This window comes from Cardiocondyla obscurior, linkage group LG21, assembly GCF_019399895.1.
Source record: "Cardiocondyla obscurior isolate alpha-2009 linkage group LG21, Cobs3.1, whole genome shotgun sequence".
Taxonomy (NCBI): Eukaryota; Metazoa; Arthropoda; class Insecta; order Hymenoptera; family Formicidae; genus Cardiocondyla; species Cardiocondyla obscurior.
In genome coordinates, this window is record NC_091884.1 from 1943007 (window position 1) to 1963209 (window position 20203).

The 20203-nt window shown below is 41.1% G+C and overlaps 1 protein-coding gene and 1 long non-coding RNA gene across 4 annotated transcripts in view; one reads left to right on the forward strand and one right to left on the reverse strand.

Moving 5' to 3' along the window:
• Positions 1-20203, forward strand: part of Dpr12 (defective proboscis extension response 12) — a 229186-nt gene that overhangs the window by 183376 nt on the left and 25607 nt on the right. For all 3 annotated transcript variants that reach the window (XM_070670642.1, XM_070670643.1, XM_070670641.1), the window contains exon 5: positions 2705-2839. In XM_070670642.1, coding sequence (XP_070526743.1) covers positions 2705-2839 — 135 coding nt within the window. The remainder of the gene's footprint in view (positions 1-2704; positions 2840-20203) is intronic.
• Positions 11596-20203, reverse strand: part of LOC139110702 (uncharacterized) — a 29237-nt gene continuing 20629 nt past the window's right edge. Inside the window, exon 3 of the long non-coding RNA XR_011547036.1 lies at positions 11596-12329. This is a non-coding gene — a long non-coding RNA (uncharacterized lncRNA). The remainder of the gene's footprint in view (positions 12330-20203) is intronic.

Genomic DNA, 20203 nt, shown 5'->3' on the forward strand with positions numbered 1-20203 from the left:
GGCCCGACTGCAACGTATTTATGGAGTTCGCCAACGAAGTGAGCGAGTATATCACTGCGAATGTACTATCGCATTGGTTAGCCGCAAATTCGCGCACCCCGCGTGCATACTTCACGTGCCGTGGGATCCCTCGATCATTCTGAAAACTGGCCTTCCCTTTTACGAAAAACGTCAATACGCCAATGGTCGCTCTGACAAAAGTACCCTTGCACTTTGGATGACTTTTAACGAACGAAGCGACAAGTTAGCGCCTCATCATCGAAAACAAAAGGGCGTCACGTGTATAATTGCTTCTACATGCGAAAACAATTTTAATTCTTGTTCGCGGGGTCAAAGAGAACTCTTCAAGTTGAACGTACGCGAATTATTTTTACATTCGAGATGTACTCGGTTAGAGAATAAAGAATAAAAGTTGCGATAATAAAAATATTAGCCGGCTTAAAAAAAAATACCGTCGCGTCTAGCCGCAGGTGGTTAACGTTACTCGTTATTATCGTACATTCGTAGCGACAGATACGCCGTTTTTCCGGATAACAGATTTTTTTTTTCAAGACAGTTAAACGTAGGTACGAGGATTTAATTAACTGGGCTCTCTTCTCCTATCTACGGTTCTTTTGTACAGCGAGAGTGACCCATCCACCGCTGCCGTGACAACAAGAGCATCAGCGCTTGTCAATTTCCTCCTTTGTCATGCAAAAGCACACAAGACTTTGCGCCGCTATTATAACGCGTCGCCCATAGAATATACCGTTTTATTAATGCGATTATACACCCGCGTGCGACAATGCCGGACGCGCGTGTACAACGAGTCGACTATTTCTCTCTCTCCCTTCCCCCTCTTCTCTCTCTCTCTCTCTCTGCATATTTCTCTAAAAACAAAAAAACGAAAAAAAAAAAAAAAAAAAATAGAGAAAGAAGAAGCGACCGAGAACGGCAAGAGCAGCCAGGCGTTTCATGACGTTTCATAACCGCAATGTATACGCAGCCAGAAGGTGCGCGCGTATAGCGTTTGAAAAAAAAAGGGAGGAAAAAAAAAGGAAAAAAAGGGAAAAAAAATACCATCAGCCGGCATCCAACTGTATATTTATTCGCGGTGACATTTTTACCGCGGCGCCCATGCAACGCGCACGATACGCAGAGATGTGTTTTGAGGATGCACAGAGCCCGGCGCGCCGGTCGCAGCGAAACGCGCAGAGGAAAAGAAGAAGAAGAAAGTTCCGCCGCGACGGAGGCGACCGGCGCTCGTCCAACTTGGCAGCGGAACGATACACTTCTCAAACTCGCATAATGCTTTTTTATGAGCGCGGCGTACCTACCTACGTGTATCTACCTATCTACGGAGACCATTGTCCTGCGGCGAACTTTCTCGGAGACTCGCGGAGCCGCTGCAGCTGCAGCGATGCAGCTGCACGCTGCAGCATCCCGGCGCACTAAAGCGACATACGTATATCCGGAGCGACATCCGACGGTGCTCGGGATAGAGGGATGGTTTTTCGAGCGAGCGCACTTGAAAAAAAAAGGGTCGCCTTGTTTCCCGAATATCGTTAAAAGATGAACCGGAAAGAAAAACGATGTCGCGGCGATATTCGCGTTGTTTTAGTAAAATTGAAAGAAAGGAAAGTAGAAAAGAGAAAGAGAGAGAAAAGAAAAAGTAAAGTTTGCGAAAGAAATTTTTTGCAGCGCGGCATTAATATTTTTTATTATAATTTCGTTCGCGTTTCATAAATCATGTCTTTTTGTCTCTCCCATGGAAGTTCCAAAAAATTCTTTTTTAATCGATACAATTTTTTTTTTTTTTTATTCTTTTATAATATTGAAATAATATGATGATATGTATGTAATATCCGAGGTTTATCTATTTTAAGATTTTTTGCTGAAAAAGATCGAAATTGCCAGGGAAGCACTCAGTTTTCACGTTGAAATATTTAAAGGACTGCACTGAAAAACACGGTATTTCGTTACAGCATATTTTTGGACAAAGTTGTCGATAAGCCGATTTCCATGTACTCGAAACCCGTTGAATTAATGCTCACTCAGCTTTCATATTGTACGTTTGCGTATTTCAAAACATGTATCTACGAAAACATGTGAAATATCTTAAAATTGAGACGAATTACCTAAAGCTCTCTGTTCAAAAACTAAAACCTACAAAAAGTTCTATTTTAACGAAGAAAAAAAAATTATTTAATTAACTCATAAATATAACTTAATAAAATTTTTCTGATTAACTGATCAGAATTAATTAATCTATCTCAACAATATACGAAGTCTCTTGTATTTGCTGTAGAAGTTTTCAGGCTAGCAATTATACCGAAACCAGTTCGATATTTTAGTAGTAACATTATTATTTTATTTCTCTGATTCATTTTGGCCCGGCTGCATACATACTACTATATACGTTTTCCGTTATCATCTTCTACGAAGTTAAAATGAATTAGAGGAATATTAAAAAGGTCATGCTCTTTCCGTTCTTTAATTTTATTTTCGGTTTCATATTTATTCTGTACGTCTGCCTTGTTGGCTTTCAAGTTTTATGAAATTCTGTTGTCTTTATTAAACGAAAAATAAAACTTGGCGAACTGATTTCGTCATTTTAATATCTCGTTTGCATTAAGTACGTTAACTTATATCCAGCTTGTTTTTTTTATTTTTGTTTTTCTTTTATGCAAAATAATTTACAACGCCGCATTTATTTGTGTTTCAGGTCTCGAGAAGTGCAGGGATACTGTCACATTTCGTCAATCTAAATATAGTGATACCAGAGGCGTTTATATTAGGGAGCGACGAGCATCACGTCGACGTAGGATCTATCATAAATCTCGTGTGCATAATAGAGAAGGTAAGACACGCTGCATGCCGTATTTTGTGAGACGTTTACTTTATACAGATACGAGGGAGTCTGTCAATAAATGTAAATGGCATCAGAAATTTCTCGCGATGAAACAGCCACCGCGTATGCACTTCTACTTTTACACCGACGTTTCTAATTAGCGCGGAAAAGCGACAACAATTAAATCTGCATATCTCTCTTTCGAAACAGAATATTTTCTTTTATATAAAATTTTTATGAAATCGCCAATGAAATCAGAATCAGACACTTGCTCATAAAAAAAAAAATAAAAATAGTTAAAATAAAATACGAATGTCGTATAAAAAAAAAAAAAAAAAATAAAAGATTTTATATCTCTAGCGAGGATTATCTTCAAATGTAAAGCTTTAATTTTGTAATTGTAGCAATAACGATGCATTATGTCTGTTTAATATTAAATCGGTCGCGTGGATTTTTAATTTCGGGAGAAAGAGCAGAGTGGCGATAGCGTCGAGCGAAGACTCGCGTAGCAACGCAAATTTTTTTTTTTTTTTTTGTTTCATAAACAAAATTGCGATACTCAAGGCACATCTCTTGGGACGCGCGCGCGGGATTAATTATCATCAGACGCGCTAATAGTAGCCAGCTTCACCACGTTTCACGTACGTTCGCATATGCGGCGATAGGACGTTAACAAGAATAATTCGCACGTAGGTCGTATAGCGGCGCGCAATCCCCGCGCCCGTCCTTTCATCGTCCTCGTAACTTTTGACCTATATATCTCTATAGATTATTAACGTTTCCAGAAATTCGTGCGCGAATTTATACGTTACTGCGCGCGCGCGCGCATTTTCACCCCCTTTCCCTCCCCTTACGAACATCGGAAGCATTTCCCGTCCAAGGCGGTAGCGGACCCGTTCGACGTTCGCCCTCGGCGTGAACTATATACGGTACACCCAGCGATATTTCAGTCACTTTATCGGATTCCGCCGCTTGTCTGCATGCGGATTCCGCAATATGCAAACGCGGCGCCGGTACTACCGACCCTTACTCAATACACATTTGCACCGCGATGGCAAACGCGAAAGAAGAAACTCGCGCGGCGCCTACCCTCCCCCGATGACATTGATTCGATTTTAATTGGCAGCTCTGCGTACGCCAGATGCCCATTAATTAAACTGATAAATTAAAATCGCCGCTCTTGCGCCCGCGTCGCTGCGGTGCGGCCGGAAATTGATTAAATTCGTGTTCCGCCCCGACCTTTCCCAGCCGCCGCGCAAACCTGGCCGTACTCCATTCCCAATTTAACGGAACGCCACCGAGACGCTTCATTCTTTCATACGGTTTCGTAATACACGCGGTGTACGCCAGCGGCGGAAAAGTTCACTAACTCCAGGAGGGGTGGCCGAGGTGACGTTATTTCTTCGTTTAATTTGTCTTTTCCTTATATTATAGTACGAACGACGAGATAAACATCATTAATTCCGCGATTGCAGTTTGTAAGGCATTGTTATTCTGAATTCATTACAAAAATTCGAGATGCAAACAAAACGGAACAGCGCGGCATGGAAATACAAGTCTTGTTTATGTTCTTTATCCCGTACATAATTTCACAATGCTTCGTACTACTTTTATGTGAATTTAAATATTCTTCCCATACTCCCTCTTTCTTTCTCTCTCTCTGTCTCTACCTCTGTTTCTTCATATATTTATTGCGCAGAAATTGTTTGTAGAGGAATTTTTGAAAAAGCATTTTTAAGATAAGTACCCGATAGTTAAATTAAAAACGGCGGTTTCAGGGTAATGAAATATTATACAGTAAATATAAAACTATTAGTGGAATTATTCAACTATTCCATTGATTCGCGCGAAAAATCCCACTTAATATTAGAGAATTCCAGTCGGAATCCATTTGCGACCGTCCATTCATTGTACAGAGCCATTTTCTCTCGCTAATTATCGGCTTTTTCATACATACATAAATTTAAATGTTATCGGGCTGCGATTTTCGAGGAGGCGGACGTTGCACGCAAAGAAAACGCACAGCACGACGCCGATTCTACAGTAATTGACGAGCGCGGTCATAAATACCGTTAATTAAACTGATAAATTAAAAGTGTCACGGTATACGGTGGCTGAAAATTGATCGCACCGACACGTGTGTCGCGCATATATTGTATATGCGCGCGTAAATATATATAATATGTACACATGTAAACGTATGGCTCGCATGCAACCGCTTCCTCCATCCCTTCACGCGAGAGTCTGTTGAAACGTGCCGATGCCGCTGCAGCCACCCCCGGGGAAGGGGGGGGGGAGAGGCAAAGGGGGTGGCCTGCCAGACGCGGGTCCGCAAAAATACACCACCGCTCAAGGTAAAAAGGTAGCGAGGTGCACCGGAACGCGGGGCGCGACCGCTAAATAAGGGCGAGCAAAACGAAACGCGGACGAGGTTTAAGCTACGGCGGAGTGCAACCGGGTCGGCTTAACTTCAAAACGCAACCGCGCCTCTAATCTTACCGCGTCACGCGACCGCGGCAGTTAGACTCTTTCTCTCCTTTCCGTCGAGTCCGGTTTATCGTACGGTAACACCCAAACGGTCGGTGAACTCCCAGCGGTTCGGTGAAGAAAACCGCGCGACGCTGCGCGCACTGAAAACACCCTTTCAAGCCTTTCGCTTTCTCGCAGCATCTTTGTTAAGCAAACCGCGATACGCGGAAGAGTCGAACGAGCCGATCGATCGGCGATATCGCGCGCTACTTCGTCTCGTAACCGCAAATATAAATTCACGCTTCATTGGCTAACGTAATTTATATATCGACGCGACGTACGTATTATTATAGCTGCCTATCGAGAATGATAAAAGTAATACCGGGGCCCGAAACTAATTGCGTCACGATCGGTAAACAATTTCATCGTTAAATCCGGGCGAATCTGCCGACGCGACGGAAACCACGCGAGAAAAAGGGAGGTGAAATAATACTCCTTCTATGTTTGTTCTCCCTACGAATTGGGATTTTTTAAACTCTCTTTTTTCTTCTTTTTACCTTTTTTATTTTTTACGGAATTTTCGAATCTCGCTGATCTCACGGATGTCGCTTACATTTTTGAGAATACAAATTACCGCGGTATCTCGGCGCGGAACATTTTATTGAAGCGAGATTTCTGCGAAAATACGCAATGAAACGTCGCGCGATTTAGGTGAGACAGAAAATTTGGAATACGAGGCCTCGCTGTTGAAACGTATATAAAAAGAAAGTTGAAATAGAGAGAGAGAGTGAGATGAGAGAAAAATTAAAGAGGAAGCGACAAGAATAGTATATTATTTCGGTATCGTGTTATCACGGAGACAAGCTGTCGCTAGGCTCATAAAAATTAGATATTCTCTCGCGAAACTACCTAACATTCGTCGCACGTCGCCGTTTAATTTCACGCGTGCACGTTATAACTTTGCGTCATTGGTTACGCTGTACACAATTGCCGCATTTAGAGAGAAAGAGAGAGAGAAGGGAAGGACGAGATGGTGACGAGAGGAGGAGAACAGAAGAGAGGAAGCAACAGAGAAAGAAGCACGAGAGAGACTATCGATCGATACGGGAGAACGCTTACATTCGCTCCATCCGAGCTTAAAGAGGAAATTTTGGAATTGCCACCGCAGATGAAGTTTTGAACTTTAAAGTAAGAGATAAAGCTCTCCCTCATCCCCGTATTAGGGGAAAGATTTCATTGGGCCACTCGAGTATAGCGCAGATAAAAGTTGCCGCCAGCCGAATGGAAGACAAGTGTCCCGCTTTAAACTCTCTTTAATGCGTAACTAGTATTCTTTCGTCCGCGCGAATAACATGTAAATCTTGAAAAAGTTAATCTTTCCCACCCTCCTTTCCTCCTCCTTTTTCTCCTTTCCCCCCTCGCGCATTTTCGTTCCCCGGTTTCTGGTTTTAATAAATTTATTCGTTGTTATTTCGGAGCTAAAATATTAACTGCCGTTTATTTCGTTTATTATTATGTGCTTCACGATGAAAAGATAAATGTCCCGTAAGCGGATATGAGATTTCCTTTATTCCAATTTCCAATCACTAAATGTTACTGTGATAGCGACGTATTAACACACTGTTGACCGAACATTTTGTGCATGCACCATCAGCTTTTCATTTGGAAAAATTTTACACGATTAAATTTCCATTTATGTTAAACAAAAGCTGGGGAAAAAAAAAGAGAGGAAAAAAAAAAGAAAGAAAAACAAACCGCAGTTACAATAACAAGCAAAAGATAAATTTTAACCGAAAACTGTATAATAAAAACTTGATCAATTTTAAGCTGACAGCTTTGCACAATTGTTTAGTTTAGTTTTTTATTTTTTTTTTTTCAAATCGTATGTCGCTTTGAATAAATGCATCATTGGTTAATAACGTTTCGGTAACAAAAGCATTGATACATTTTTAATTAGTAATATATTAATAATTGCATAAACATTTCACTCGGCGTTATTTAAATAATTCCGACTATATGTACAGAGCCGCCGATTGCGCGGCATAATTTTAAGCTTAAATTGATTTTGCAGACTTTTATGTTTTTTAATTAAATTTTTCTATATAAAATATATTTCGAACGAGGTAAACTTATAAATAATAATAACTTGGGTATATTGCGTGCGCCGCGGTACAGTGCCGTGCTGTAATAGCGCTACGAGGATCGAAATAATATTTTGCTACCTATATTTTACGCGGACTAGGAAATTATTCGAGTCACTTGGGTGCGATCAATAAGAATGCGTCGTATTTCCGTTTCTCGTAAATGGAAAGCCGTTAGAGTAACGTACACGCGGTATATGTGTGTAACAACGTAAACGGTAATCGGTCCATTCTCACAATTACTTTCCGATAGAGGTACCGAAGAACAATGCCTTCTCGCATACAGGGAAAGAGAGAGAGAGCATAATAAAGATACTAGTTTATCTTATTTTGGTCCACCGCCGTGCCCGCGTGTTTTTAGAAGCGCGCGAAAGCCGCTTACGGATAAGCACCTACACGATACTTCCATTTGCCGATTGCACGAAAATCAATATGCCCGCCATAAGCCAATAGATAGAATTTTTTAATCGTCACGAGTGCCAGACATTGCAGTGATGCAAGCCGATTGCATTCGACTCGTGCGCGATTCGCGGCGCATTATATTCCGGCAGCGTTCGTGTGAATGGATGTTTACACTTACTTAACTATATTAAAACCCCGAGTCACAAAAGCGGTGGGAATCACAAATACATAAGTCCTTTTTAAAATTATTGACAATCGCGGGGGAAATCGACGTGAAATAATAACGGGCTAAGAATAAAGCGGCCGGTGCTCGAATATCAAGTATTACAAATTTCCTCAAATTATTATTTTACATTAAACAAAAAGCGCGGGAGGAATAAAAAGAGATTGCAGAACATGTTAACAATACACGGAATGTTGTAAAAAAAAAAAAAAAAATTAAAAGAAGAAAAAAGAAGTATAATGAAGCGAAAATAGAACGAACGTAAATTTTATAGTCGACAGTTGTAACAGCGTGAGATAAATGTTTCCGGTGAAATTAAACTGGATAATTAGCAACAGTGCCGTCGTCACCTTATAGATAATGAATCAGAAAGGCGAGAGGGTAAATTCAGAAAGACTAATACAGGCATGAATCTTGCGGTAATGAAGCGCGACTTGATTAAACCGCGACTTGATAGCGCGCCGTACAAAATTATGATAGAGCCAATTAAACTTTCGGCAAAATTCTCATTAGCGGCCACGCGGAAGCGGCTGAAATCATTGCATTTCGCGGAAACCCGCCGCCGCCGTCGGTTTTCTCGTTAAAAATATCGATCTCCCCCCTTTTCGCGGCCTAGTTTCTTACCGAAGAAGGGGGGTATCGTCTGCGAAACGAATTTCTCTTTCGCGGGGGCCATAAAACAGTAATAGAAATCACGCGAAGCTATCGAAAAGCTCCACGTATTCGTGCGGTGACGTTTCGTAGATTCGCGTGCGATACGGCGCGTGGAGAAGGCGGATGCATACGTAAAAATGGGCTCAGGTAAAACGGTTAAATAAAGCGCTCACTTACAACGCCGACGAAAGATCGGGGATACGTACGATGACGTAGTGGTGCACCGCCGAATAACATGACAGCATACGGTTATGCATGATCCTCTGATAGCGTTATTCAATGTTTTGTACCGAATGCAAACGAACACGACCCACCTTCGCACAATCCCTATATATCCTGCCCTGTATAAAGAGCAGGAAATGACCGAGTGAATTTTTAGCGTTGCACTTCGTTATCGGGATACTTCGCGTAACTCGGATAGAACCTGCGAGCCGCATGAAAATGGATTGCATATTACCGTTATGCATTCCTGTGGGGATTTACATTGTTGTATCGCGAATGTCTATTAACGGCGAACTAGCGCTTAGCGGAAAGAAAAATTGATAATTTCGTCTCGCACGGGATTAACGTGTTCGCGTACTGTTGAAAGACGAGACGGGATAGCGAAATAATTTTTTTTATCTTCTTTGTTAACGCAGAAAATCGCCCGACAGATAAGTTAAATAAAATTTTTTTTTTAACTTTTTATTTATTTATTTATTTAGTTATTTTTTTTTTTTTTTCTAATTAACGACTCGGTTTTGGGACAAAGAGTAAACTTCTATCGTTAGCTGCATGCATGGTCTTTCATCACAGGTTATTAGGATTGCAGACGACGAAGAACAGCCGTTTGCGGCAATCGTAACGCGTACACGATACCGTGCTATTGTATATGTAATAATTGAGAGAACATGTGAAAGGGCGGTAAAACCGGGCATTAATTTTCGCAGTTTCTAGTGGGAACGCTTCAAAAGCCCAAGGAAAAAGGGAGGGTCTATCCCCCGTCTTTTATACGCGCTCCAGCTACTCCGTAATTATAATCCCCCGACCGTAAACATTATGTACATGCGTCCGCGTATAGTCGCAATTTACAGCATTAATTTACATGTACACCTTGGACAAATTCAGCAACGAAATATGACTACCGAACGCTCACAAAGCAGACTTACAATTTACATTTGTAAAATTTACGCTCTGTAAAATAATATTTCGGAATTTGTGTAAAACCGTAGTAAAATGTTTGTTACTGATAATTTCGCGTCGATGCGTTGACGACCGCATGCGCCATTTTTGTAATATAATATTTGAACAGCAGCTCCCCTGCTTCATCAATGCGGAATAGTGTAAAAAATATTTTTAATTCAAAGAGCCGCCGCAAGATAGATAATTTTTTTTTATACGTAAAAGTCTACGTAATAACGCGCGAGTATTTATAATTAACCGAATTATTAAATTAAGTTTTTTATTTTATTTTTTAAAATATTTTTTAAGATCTTTTAATTCTTTCAAACGAGTCAATGCTTTTCTTTAGACTAAATGCATAATTTTTTTTTTAATGGACATAATTGTATAATAATTTATAAATTTTTTACGGATAACGTGGAGCGATAAAAGCATCGATTTCCTATGCTACGTGCAACAATTATGCTAAATTATTATTGTAGCCAGTAACTTGTGAAAACATCGCTTAACGAATTTTCCTTAAAATTCCTTTGGTACAACCGCCATGGCAAGACGGGGAAGTAAGTTTCAAATTCAATTTTACGTTGCGTCAGTACTTTTAACGAGGAGGTAAAACGTTTTGTGCAATAAGCGCCCTTGTCGTCTCTCCAAGAGGATCAACGTCGGTCCTCTGTAATCTTGACGTGTAATTCTTCAGCAACAGTAAATTATGATTATATTTAATCATCCCAGATACAACCGCGACATTTAATCGTATCAAAAATTTTCAGCTTCGAAAATATCTTTCACGGCTTTTAGATAAATAACGCTTTCGTCATTTCGCGAAGCAGTTTTAGCACCGAACTAAACAATTTTTTCTTTTTTATTATTATTATTTTTTTCCAGCAATCGATATTTGTCGCGACGAGGTCTTATGCGTATACAGAGAGTTAAAATATTACGCCGAGTGGCAGCGATAATTCCGACGGAATCGCCGTCTACTTTTTATATAAACAGAGGACATACGAACGCACGCGTTAGTTTTTTAGAGGCTAATCCGTCTACGAGTATTAGCTTTAAATCTCGGGGATAGCAGTTGAACTTTCGGCTGAGTCAGGCCGGGCGAGAGAAAGCTTCTAATATAAGCTCTTTGTCGGACGTAAGCTTTACTCCGAACGCGATAGATGACCGAGCACATATAGACGGCAAAGAAGGGAGGCTATATTCTTCCATTCTTAATAATCCCGCGCAAGCACCGGGGAAAGTTCCGTAAGGAGAAAAACCGACCGCTAATCTGCACTCATCTCAAAAGATGCTGTCGTTTCTCGACTTCTACGATGCAAGAGAGATGACGAGAATAAAAGAACTATAGCACGCTAAGCCTTACGAAAAAAAAATGGTACTTTCGGCACGGCGACTAGAATGAACATTGACAAACTTGAAAAAAAAAAAAGAGAAAAAAAAGTCTTATGGACAATCTTGACGATCTTAAACAAAAATATTTCGCGTGCACGGCTATTTTATTTGATCGTAGACGTAGAGATCTTTTGGAATATTTCGTTAAAGGCGTTTTAACGACACGACGCATGGTCTCGGTAAGTTTACGTCAGGCGGCACCTAACATGCCTTGTAATTCGTCAGCGTTTTGCCATTAATTTGCTAACCGAGTTGCACGCCCCAATAAGCGCAGCGCCGAATTTCTACCGCGCGATTACGTGCTCCATTAATAAACCTCACGTTAATTAACTACATACTTAATTAATTAATCTCGAGGCCCGTTTGACGTCGATAACACGCGCGCCTAAACACTTAAGAAACTTGCCAGCATCAGTTTTGGCGCGGGGCGTCTAGTCAGTAGGCCTTTACATGACTGTTGTTACTTCCTAATATAAGTCAAATGTGCGAAGATAGAAAGCTATCGATTATTCGAAGTTTCTCGGATTTACGCGAATTTTTTTGTTGAAATTTCTTCACATTTTATGTGATTTTCCCTCCCGAAACGTTTAGATATAAAAATTAATTTGGACTCACCGGTCGATGCGCAGCAGCGGAGTTATTATTCAGCTTCGATGATTCTGTAACAGACAAGAATAAAATTTAATTGTAGAGATGCTTGCAATAATGTCCTCATATTAAAAAAAAAAAAAATATTTAACGCGTTTTTAATTTCTATCGAAACGACAAGGCAGTCTTAAAAAAATAACGAGAAATTTATATTTAAATAAAAAATGATTCTTACCCCGGGGTTGCTCCGCTGATGCAGGATGCCTATCCGAGGCCTCCTCCTCCTCTCAGACATCGGGTTGGATTCTCCTTCCACACACACCACTCGCGAAAAACGCGGATTTTAAATTAACATCGCCCGAAACAATTTACGTCACTCCCGGAAAAAAAGCCGACGAATCGGTCCACAGTTCATTTAATAATTATCGGCGACAAGGGCACATTTCAGTTCTCTGCATTTTACAATCTGAAACAGAAAGAGTTTTGCTTCGTTAATAAAAAATTAAATATCGATACACAATAAAAATATATAGATAAAATAGACGGAATAAAAATTCTTACGTGAGTAAAAGTACAGCTAGAATTAATTTTCGGTGCACGTGAGACCGGCTAGTGGCCTTGGCTGCGTGGTCAGTCGAAATTATATCCTAACACCACGCGTGGAAGTCGCGAATGCCGCAAAGATTGCTCCAGGTCGGGAGATTAATAATTAATAACGTAGGTCGTAAACGGCGCTAACTGCGGAGCCAGCCATCGCGAGCCTATGCGTTCATGTGAAGACCGCACGCGCTAAGCACGTGCGTCTACGCCGTTCACCTTATCGTCCGTTTCCTACGCACCGTATCACCACGCGAGAAAGTCACATATGCCGCAAAGATTGTTCTAGTTCGGAAGATTAATAACTAATAACGTAGACCGTACACGGCGCTAACTGCGGAGCCAGCCATCGCTCGTCTATGCGTTCACGTGAAGACCGCGCGCTAAGCACGTGCGCTTACGCCGTTCACCTTGTCGCCCGTTCGCTACGCACATTATCGCCGTGCGAGGAAGTCACATATGCCGCAAAGATTGTTCTAGGTCGCGAGATTGACGTAGGTCGTACAGCACGGCGTTACTGCGTATCCAGCCATCGTGCGCCTACTCGTTCACGTGAACACCGCGTGCTCTAGTCACGTACGCCACTCCCTCCCTCCCTCGCGAAAATCTCCTCATCGTCTGGCTTCTATACACCGTAAACCGAACGCGGTTACTCTACAGCGAAAGTCCCGACGACTTACGTTTGTGCGTAAGAATCATTTTTAGGCAAGTACGCAGCTCCGATATCTACGCACTGCTTATCGCCACGCGCTCGACTTCCGACTGTGGGCGCGAGGGTGGGGATGCATACCGAGCGCGAGGGTGGAAGGGGGGGTGCGTACCGAGCGCGCTCGCTCTCAGCCAAGGCCGCGACGGCGGTATGTTTTTTATTTTCACCGCTACGAATTTTAACACGCTACGATGGGATTTGTCATCGAATATTATATTCAACATGAGAGTTTTAATATGTTACGAATCTGTTACCGATAGATACGTCGCGGAAATTGTATATTAAATCTATCTCTCGTACTTTACGTAATCAGGGTAAGAAAATGAGTATATTTCACGTTCGAATTTACGTATAAATTACATTTAAAGGGACAAGGAGTATTTAAAGTACCATATAATATATATACATATGTAGTATGTACATCTCTAATTTAGTTATTAAAAATTATTAAATGTTAACGGCTTACTTTAGCGTAGAAAAAAAAGCAAGAGCGAATAACGCGCGCGTTCAGCAACGTCTAGTTAACGTCAAACGTGAAACAATTTTTTTTCCCCCCTCTTTCCTCCTCCGCATTGATACCTATCATTGCGAAATTATTCAACGTAAAGCAAGTGTGACGTGTATTATTTTATATGAAAATGGAAATAATATCAGATGTGTCAAGCAAGGTAATTCCTTCTCGTATAGAATTACATTTCCGTGCGACGTGACAGATTCAACGAAATCCGACAGGATCGATTAGACTAGAGAATATTATCTAGCCGGTGTCACCGGGGGGATTTCCAGTTCAACGGCATTCTGCCGTGCCTTGAGAACGACTTCTCGACGATAATAGAGCATGCAGAAGCGTCTCGCGATTTCCGGAGCTGCTCACGACGTACATTTCTGCACGTCGCGCGGCGCCAGGCGCGCCGGTTGCGCCTGACGTTCATCGTATGACACCGGAGCTAATTACGGTGCTTCCTGTTTAACGGTAAACAGGACGGCGCATACCGTCTTCGTTCTCGCGCCTTCCCCGTTTTCATCGTTCGAGCTTCGCGGCCTCCCCCGGGACGACCGACTCTCGCAACTCTTCGACCCGCAACTAAAAGTGGGTCGGCGACAAACAGCAATTATCACTTCGACGCTCAATCCGAAACAGAAACGGCAGGAGAAAATAGCCGTGATTCTGCGAAACCTAAATCTGTGGCATGAAAATTGTCCCCGGGGCTAAATTTCCGACAGAAAGCAAAGGCATTTTCTTTATTTAACACATTTTAGCACCAGACTACCCTCAATGTATTATTTTCCGTATTTTCTAAATTTATTTGTTTCGCTTTATTTTTAATGGCGACTGATATTATTTTCGGTGTACGTAGATCCGCGGGTGTTGAAATAATTAATGAAAAACGGAATTAGCGTCTCTTCGGCTTTTTTAAATATTTTAGTTCAACGAAATTTCAATGAAAATAATTTAATATTTTTTAAAGCAGCCATTGAAATCCGTCATTTTGACGATGTTTTTTTTTTCCGCGGGTTAAAGAAAATTCGGGGAAATACAAAATTAAAATAAATTATAAATTGTGACACTAAATTTGTTTGTCACATTAAATTCGCGAGTGTTCGTTCGCCCATATCTGTATAACTTCGTGCGTAACACATACGTCGCCTTGCTGAAGCTGTTCGCATTTCGAAAAGCATTCCGGATATCACTCGTAATTTCAGCCGAACGATTTTTCGGCGATTTCACCTCGTCGCTTCGAATAACATCGATAAGAACAAACTAGCTTCCTTCAGCTATTCGGCTTTAAAATCGTCGTAAAACCTACCCAATCAAATTTCAAAAGTACGCGCGTGATATCGTCGTTCTCCCAATATTTCATACATAGCAAATATATATGGCAAATGAACTCGGCGAGAAATACGCGCTCAATAAACGGTGTATCTCGTTTTATGTGAAATCTACGTATAATATAAATAGGATTTTAAAAAGAATTTGAAAAATTTCCATTTCGCACTCTGGTTAACCCGATTGGCGTATCAAAATTTGATATGTAAACGAGGGAGTAAGAAAAAAAAGAAAAAAAAAAAGAATAGATATATATAAATATGTATAAATACATATATAAAATTCAATACTCCACAAATACCACTAAAATTAATTTCTTTCGTTTTCGCTTATCTTAAATTACGTTATTCTTTACGTTTAATTTTTTTTATATTTTTTTTTTATTTTTTTTAATCTGTCAACGCAATATATTTTTCGTACTAAACCAACATATAGATGTGAGCGAGTATTGTTGTAAACATTTTAACAATGGATGTGTTAACGTCGGGACGACTACTCTCTACGTGGAAATCATAATTTATTAGACGATCGTTAGTACGATAGTATTTATGGAGACTGCGAGCGAAATTCGTTATCACCGCCGGCAGTTTTCGTTTACATTCCGATTACAAAATTCTGCGGGAATAGTATATTTACGAGATAAATCAAATGCAATGAAAAATACATAGCCTAGAGCGAATCCATCTTAGCTCTCTTTACTGCAATGTTTGTATGTTTGTAATCGTTCTAATGGAAGCCACACATTATAGATCGAATATTTCAATATTTTTCCTTGCAAAATATGATTAAGGATATTAAAGTGTACGTGAAACAATACGATAAAATGAAAGAAGCTAGCGGGATTTAGTTGTCAGCCGATCGACATGTTCGCGCAACGAATCGTTACGCAGCACGATAATTTTAACACGCACAATTTATTCCTTGTGGAAACGTAAAGCGAAAAGAAATAATAACGATTATAAGCCTTTCGTCCGATTTGTGGAACGCTCCGCGTTATTTAGGTAATTGAATAAGAAACCCGATTCGAGATAAGCACGCAACGGGAATTGTTAATGCATAAATCTGATGTTCGCGAAGGCGATTGTTCTTGTTTGCCTTACCGACTATGACATTTTCACCGCCCTATCACCGTCGTGATCTACGAAACGCTCGTGTCGAGAATCGACTTGAGATTATCGTACGTGTGCGTGGTTTTCAAATGACCGGGGCATCGATTAAATCGAATCTTCGCGTGCCGAACTAAGATTTTTATTTTTTTTTTTTTTAACGCGTCGCTTTGATATTATGATCAGTATCGGGAAAACTCGACGTGGAAATTCAATTCTACGGTAACTCAATTTATCAGAGCGCTTCCTCGAGTATACGTGGGCGGCCAACGTTGAAGAAGAAAGGTTGGCGACGACACGCGATTAAGGAATCGGTGGGACTTCCGCGTCGGGCGCCGTCAATCGATGCGATACGATCGATCACGTGCGATCGAGGAAATTTTGTAGTTTTTTGCCGATACTCTCGGAGAAGGCGTTTCACCCTGGCGAAGGGCGCGCCTTTAAATCTCCATTTGCTTCATTGATTCCGAATGCGTGGATTACCAGGATTGCCGCTAGCAGCCGAGCCACTTTGCTTTCTTACGTGACGATAATATCGGATGACTCTATGAAATTGCCATTCAAGGATCACGTTAAGTTTCTTACGCGTCAGCAAAGTGACGGAGCCCGCGAATAATGTAGCCGCTACCGGAAACCTCAACGTTTCGCATTAAGAAAGATGGGTAATAAAGCGATAAGATAAGCCTGCATGTGCACGCGCAGATTGCTCGCGAGATAAAAAGAAATTTAATTTGACGCGATTCATCTCGCGCTTTTAAATATCGCATACGTGGAAATGTACGCTTGTTTTACGTTTTTTCCTCGCGCGAACGGTGTAATCTTTTTATACGAACTACAGGCGCGCTTACATATCGATCTTAATTCCCCGATGCTTCTTTTGAATTTCTAATTAAGACGTCAAAGAAAAAGAAAAATTTTAATGCGAGGTAAGTAGGTTATTTCGCGCATACGTTAATTATTCGTTAAACATATTCAGCACCGGGGAGACTTAATATAGAATTCCTATATCTATATATAATCGGCGGGAGGGGGGAAGGGGGTATTGAGATTGTATTATATCTCGAATCCGTCGACACATAAATCTGTCACGTCAACGATACGTTCGATAAATAATACTACCGGGCAGACATACAAGGGATCCGATGGGTACATTGATCTCGGGTCACCCTCGATGATCGAGAGCACCCTATAGGCGCTCCTCCGCCGTAATCTCAGGGAAGTCTGCGCGAGTAATCGCGTGCGGCACCGAGGATGGGCTCTGTCCCGTTCCGGCAGACGACGACGACGACGACGACGATGGCGACGTCGACGTCGACGGCGACAACCCTCTCTTATCGGGGCGTCGAATTGCTAATCTTCGCTAAACTCAGCGAACGGAAATCCAGTTAAGTGGGTGTCGCGACCGGCGACGGGGGCGGCATACACGTGGAGATCGAATTTCCTTTCGGACGCGGCAAAACTTGGGGGACAGTTTGGCACCCGATACCTACCTTCCTACCTACGATAATCCCGCTGCCCTCTTTCCGTCCCCTTTACCTCCCCCCCCCTTTGCCCACCGGTCCCCTAGGGCCGCCGATATGTCTCGACGCGAGGAGTCCCTCCCCTCCCCGTCATTCTCCGCACCTTGCTCTACCTAGTACTAGTTTACCGAACGTCCAGGAAGCTTAACCCTTCTCCGCCCTTAACTCGCTCAAGAGGGTCGCTTAATCCGTGATGAGCAATCTAAATCTCGTTTCGTTTTTATTAATCGTGGAATTATCGCGGACTAATTCGGTAAAATTTATCGGCAGTACGCGTAAACGTAATCCTTTAAAGTTGTTTTATGTTATATGTATGAGTAAAACTGTGCCACTTTAAACCTCCCGGAGACAATATTTTTTTAATCGTGCTCAACGTTAGACCCCTTCTGTACACGTGTATATATGTATAAAGGATTTCACAAATATTATTATTCATATAACAGATGTTATATTAAAAATTATTATAAGTAAAAATAAACGTCCGATAATAGATAATAGATAAAAAAAAAAAAAATAGAAAAAGAGTTTGATATAAATGCGCGAGTCGAAAAATACATCTATCTATTTTAATATCAGTTACAAAATTCAAATTACATACGAGTATACAGACGCGTGCGCGCGTATTTGTAGCTATCTCTCGTGACGCGGAGTTTCGTTCAGCAATATTCGACAAGCCTGCCGTAGAAATGAATCCAACGGACACTGTGTCGACCGGTGTGCACGGCCGATTTCACCCGCTCCCTAACTAGGGCTTTTTCTATCCCGCGAATTGTTGGGCAGGCGTTGGGTGCAAGAGAAATGGAGAAGCGACGCAAAATGGGAGATGGAAGGGTGGAGAGCGAGCAAAAAAAAAAAAAAAAAAAAAAAAAAAAGAGTGAACGAGAGAGGAAGACGGAAAACCAGGCCGTTTTTCAAGCCGCTTAACAACCGCCCCCGGGGTGTACCGATGCCGTCACACTCATCCCCCTCGTCTGTTGCTACCGTTGCTGCTGTTGCATCAAGTTGCAACGGTGCAAGAGACGAGCCGAGCGCAGCGGCGTCCCTTGTTTCGAGCGTGTCCACCGTTCGCATGTCCGCGGGACAGCTAATAAACGCCAATCATCCGAAAGATTGCCTCTGTTCATACTGTTCGCGTCGCGCAGCAGCCAGCCAGCTAGCCAGCCCTTTTTTTTTTTTTTCTCAAATCTGCATCCCCATCTGCGATCTCCTATTAATTACCCCGAGCCTCGAAACGACAAGTTTCAATCGCGCCATGAAAAGTTATCGCGAAATCGACCTCGTGAATTTTATTCCGAAAAAGAAAAAAAAAACGCGTGGGCCTCTTCTTCCGAGATTTATTATTTATTAATAGTAAACGTTTGCATTTTTTTTTTAATAATTTATTATACGATGGAAAAAAAGAAAAGAACAACGTATCCTTTGTAACGACTATTTCCTCGCGTATAATTTCACACGCGGGAAGGAAGGAGAAGACCTTCGACACGTTATCAGTTTTATCTTGAAAAATCAACATACCATTAGGTGAAGAGGAAGAAGGAATTTTCTACGGGTGCCGTCGTAATATTATGTAATTTTCTAAAATAACAACGTCGTCTGAACGAGGGACATTTAATATCAAACGTGAAGATATTCGCGGCAGTTCATAGAATTGAGAATATTCTCAAGTTAAACAGCTGTGATATTGTCTGTAGAGAATATACCGTCTGTGCTTTATAAAAGATAAATAGCTGAAAATTGAAGGCATTTCAAATCGATTTCTCAGTCGCGAAAGGCTTTATATATCGCCATGTCAAATCCGAAATCATTAATCATCGACTTTTCAAACGGCATTTTCTTACGTTACCCGCTTATTGGCCACGACGGGAACACTCGGCGGAACGTATCGGTTTTCCAATTCACGGAATTAATATTCCCCTCGCAAATTAATTTATTTACCGGTAATAACAAATTGATCGTTTCGTTTACCCACCCGAAACAATCTTATCTGTGTAAAACTAACGCGAAATTTAACTTAAACGAAATCTGTGAAGTTCCACGTAGTATTATTAAGGAAAGTTTTCGGATATGATGGCCGAAGTTTACCTGTTGCTTAAAGAGAGAGAGAAAGCCGAAACTTGCGAGTTATTTAAATACAAATGGAAATCATTTAATAGAAAATACGTTATTGTCGCCTGAATATTAGATTGAATAAAATGCAGACATAAAAAGCACGGTGAGGGGATTCCTTACAGCGTAACAGAGAAATGACTTGGAACGTGCTATTATACGAAACTATTCCGCTGCATTTCTTCGTGTTGCATTACGTAAATACGTTTTTATCCCGCAATAGAAATTTGCAAAGGCATACCGTGCTTTATACGCTAAAGGATAATGGCGTTGTAAACTTCATTCGAATATGAAAAGCTCGCAGGCGTAGACTCAACCATTTACGTGAATGGTAAATAAACTTTTAAAAAGGCTTCTATAATTTTCATTGTTTTTTTTCTTTCTCTCTTTCCTACAATTAAATTGATTTTTATACTATCCGGAGATTAAATTGTAAAAGCCATGTACGCTTAATTTTTCTATTTTTTTTTCTTT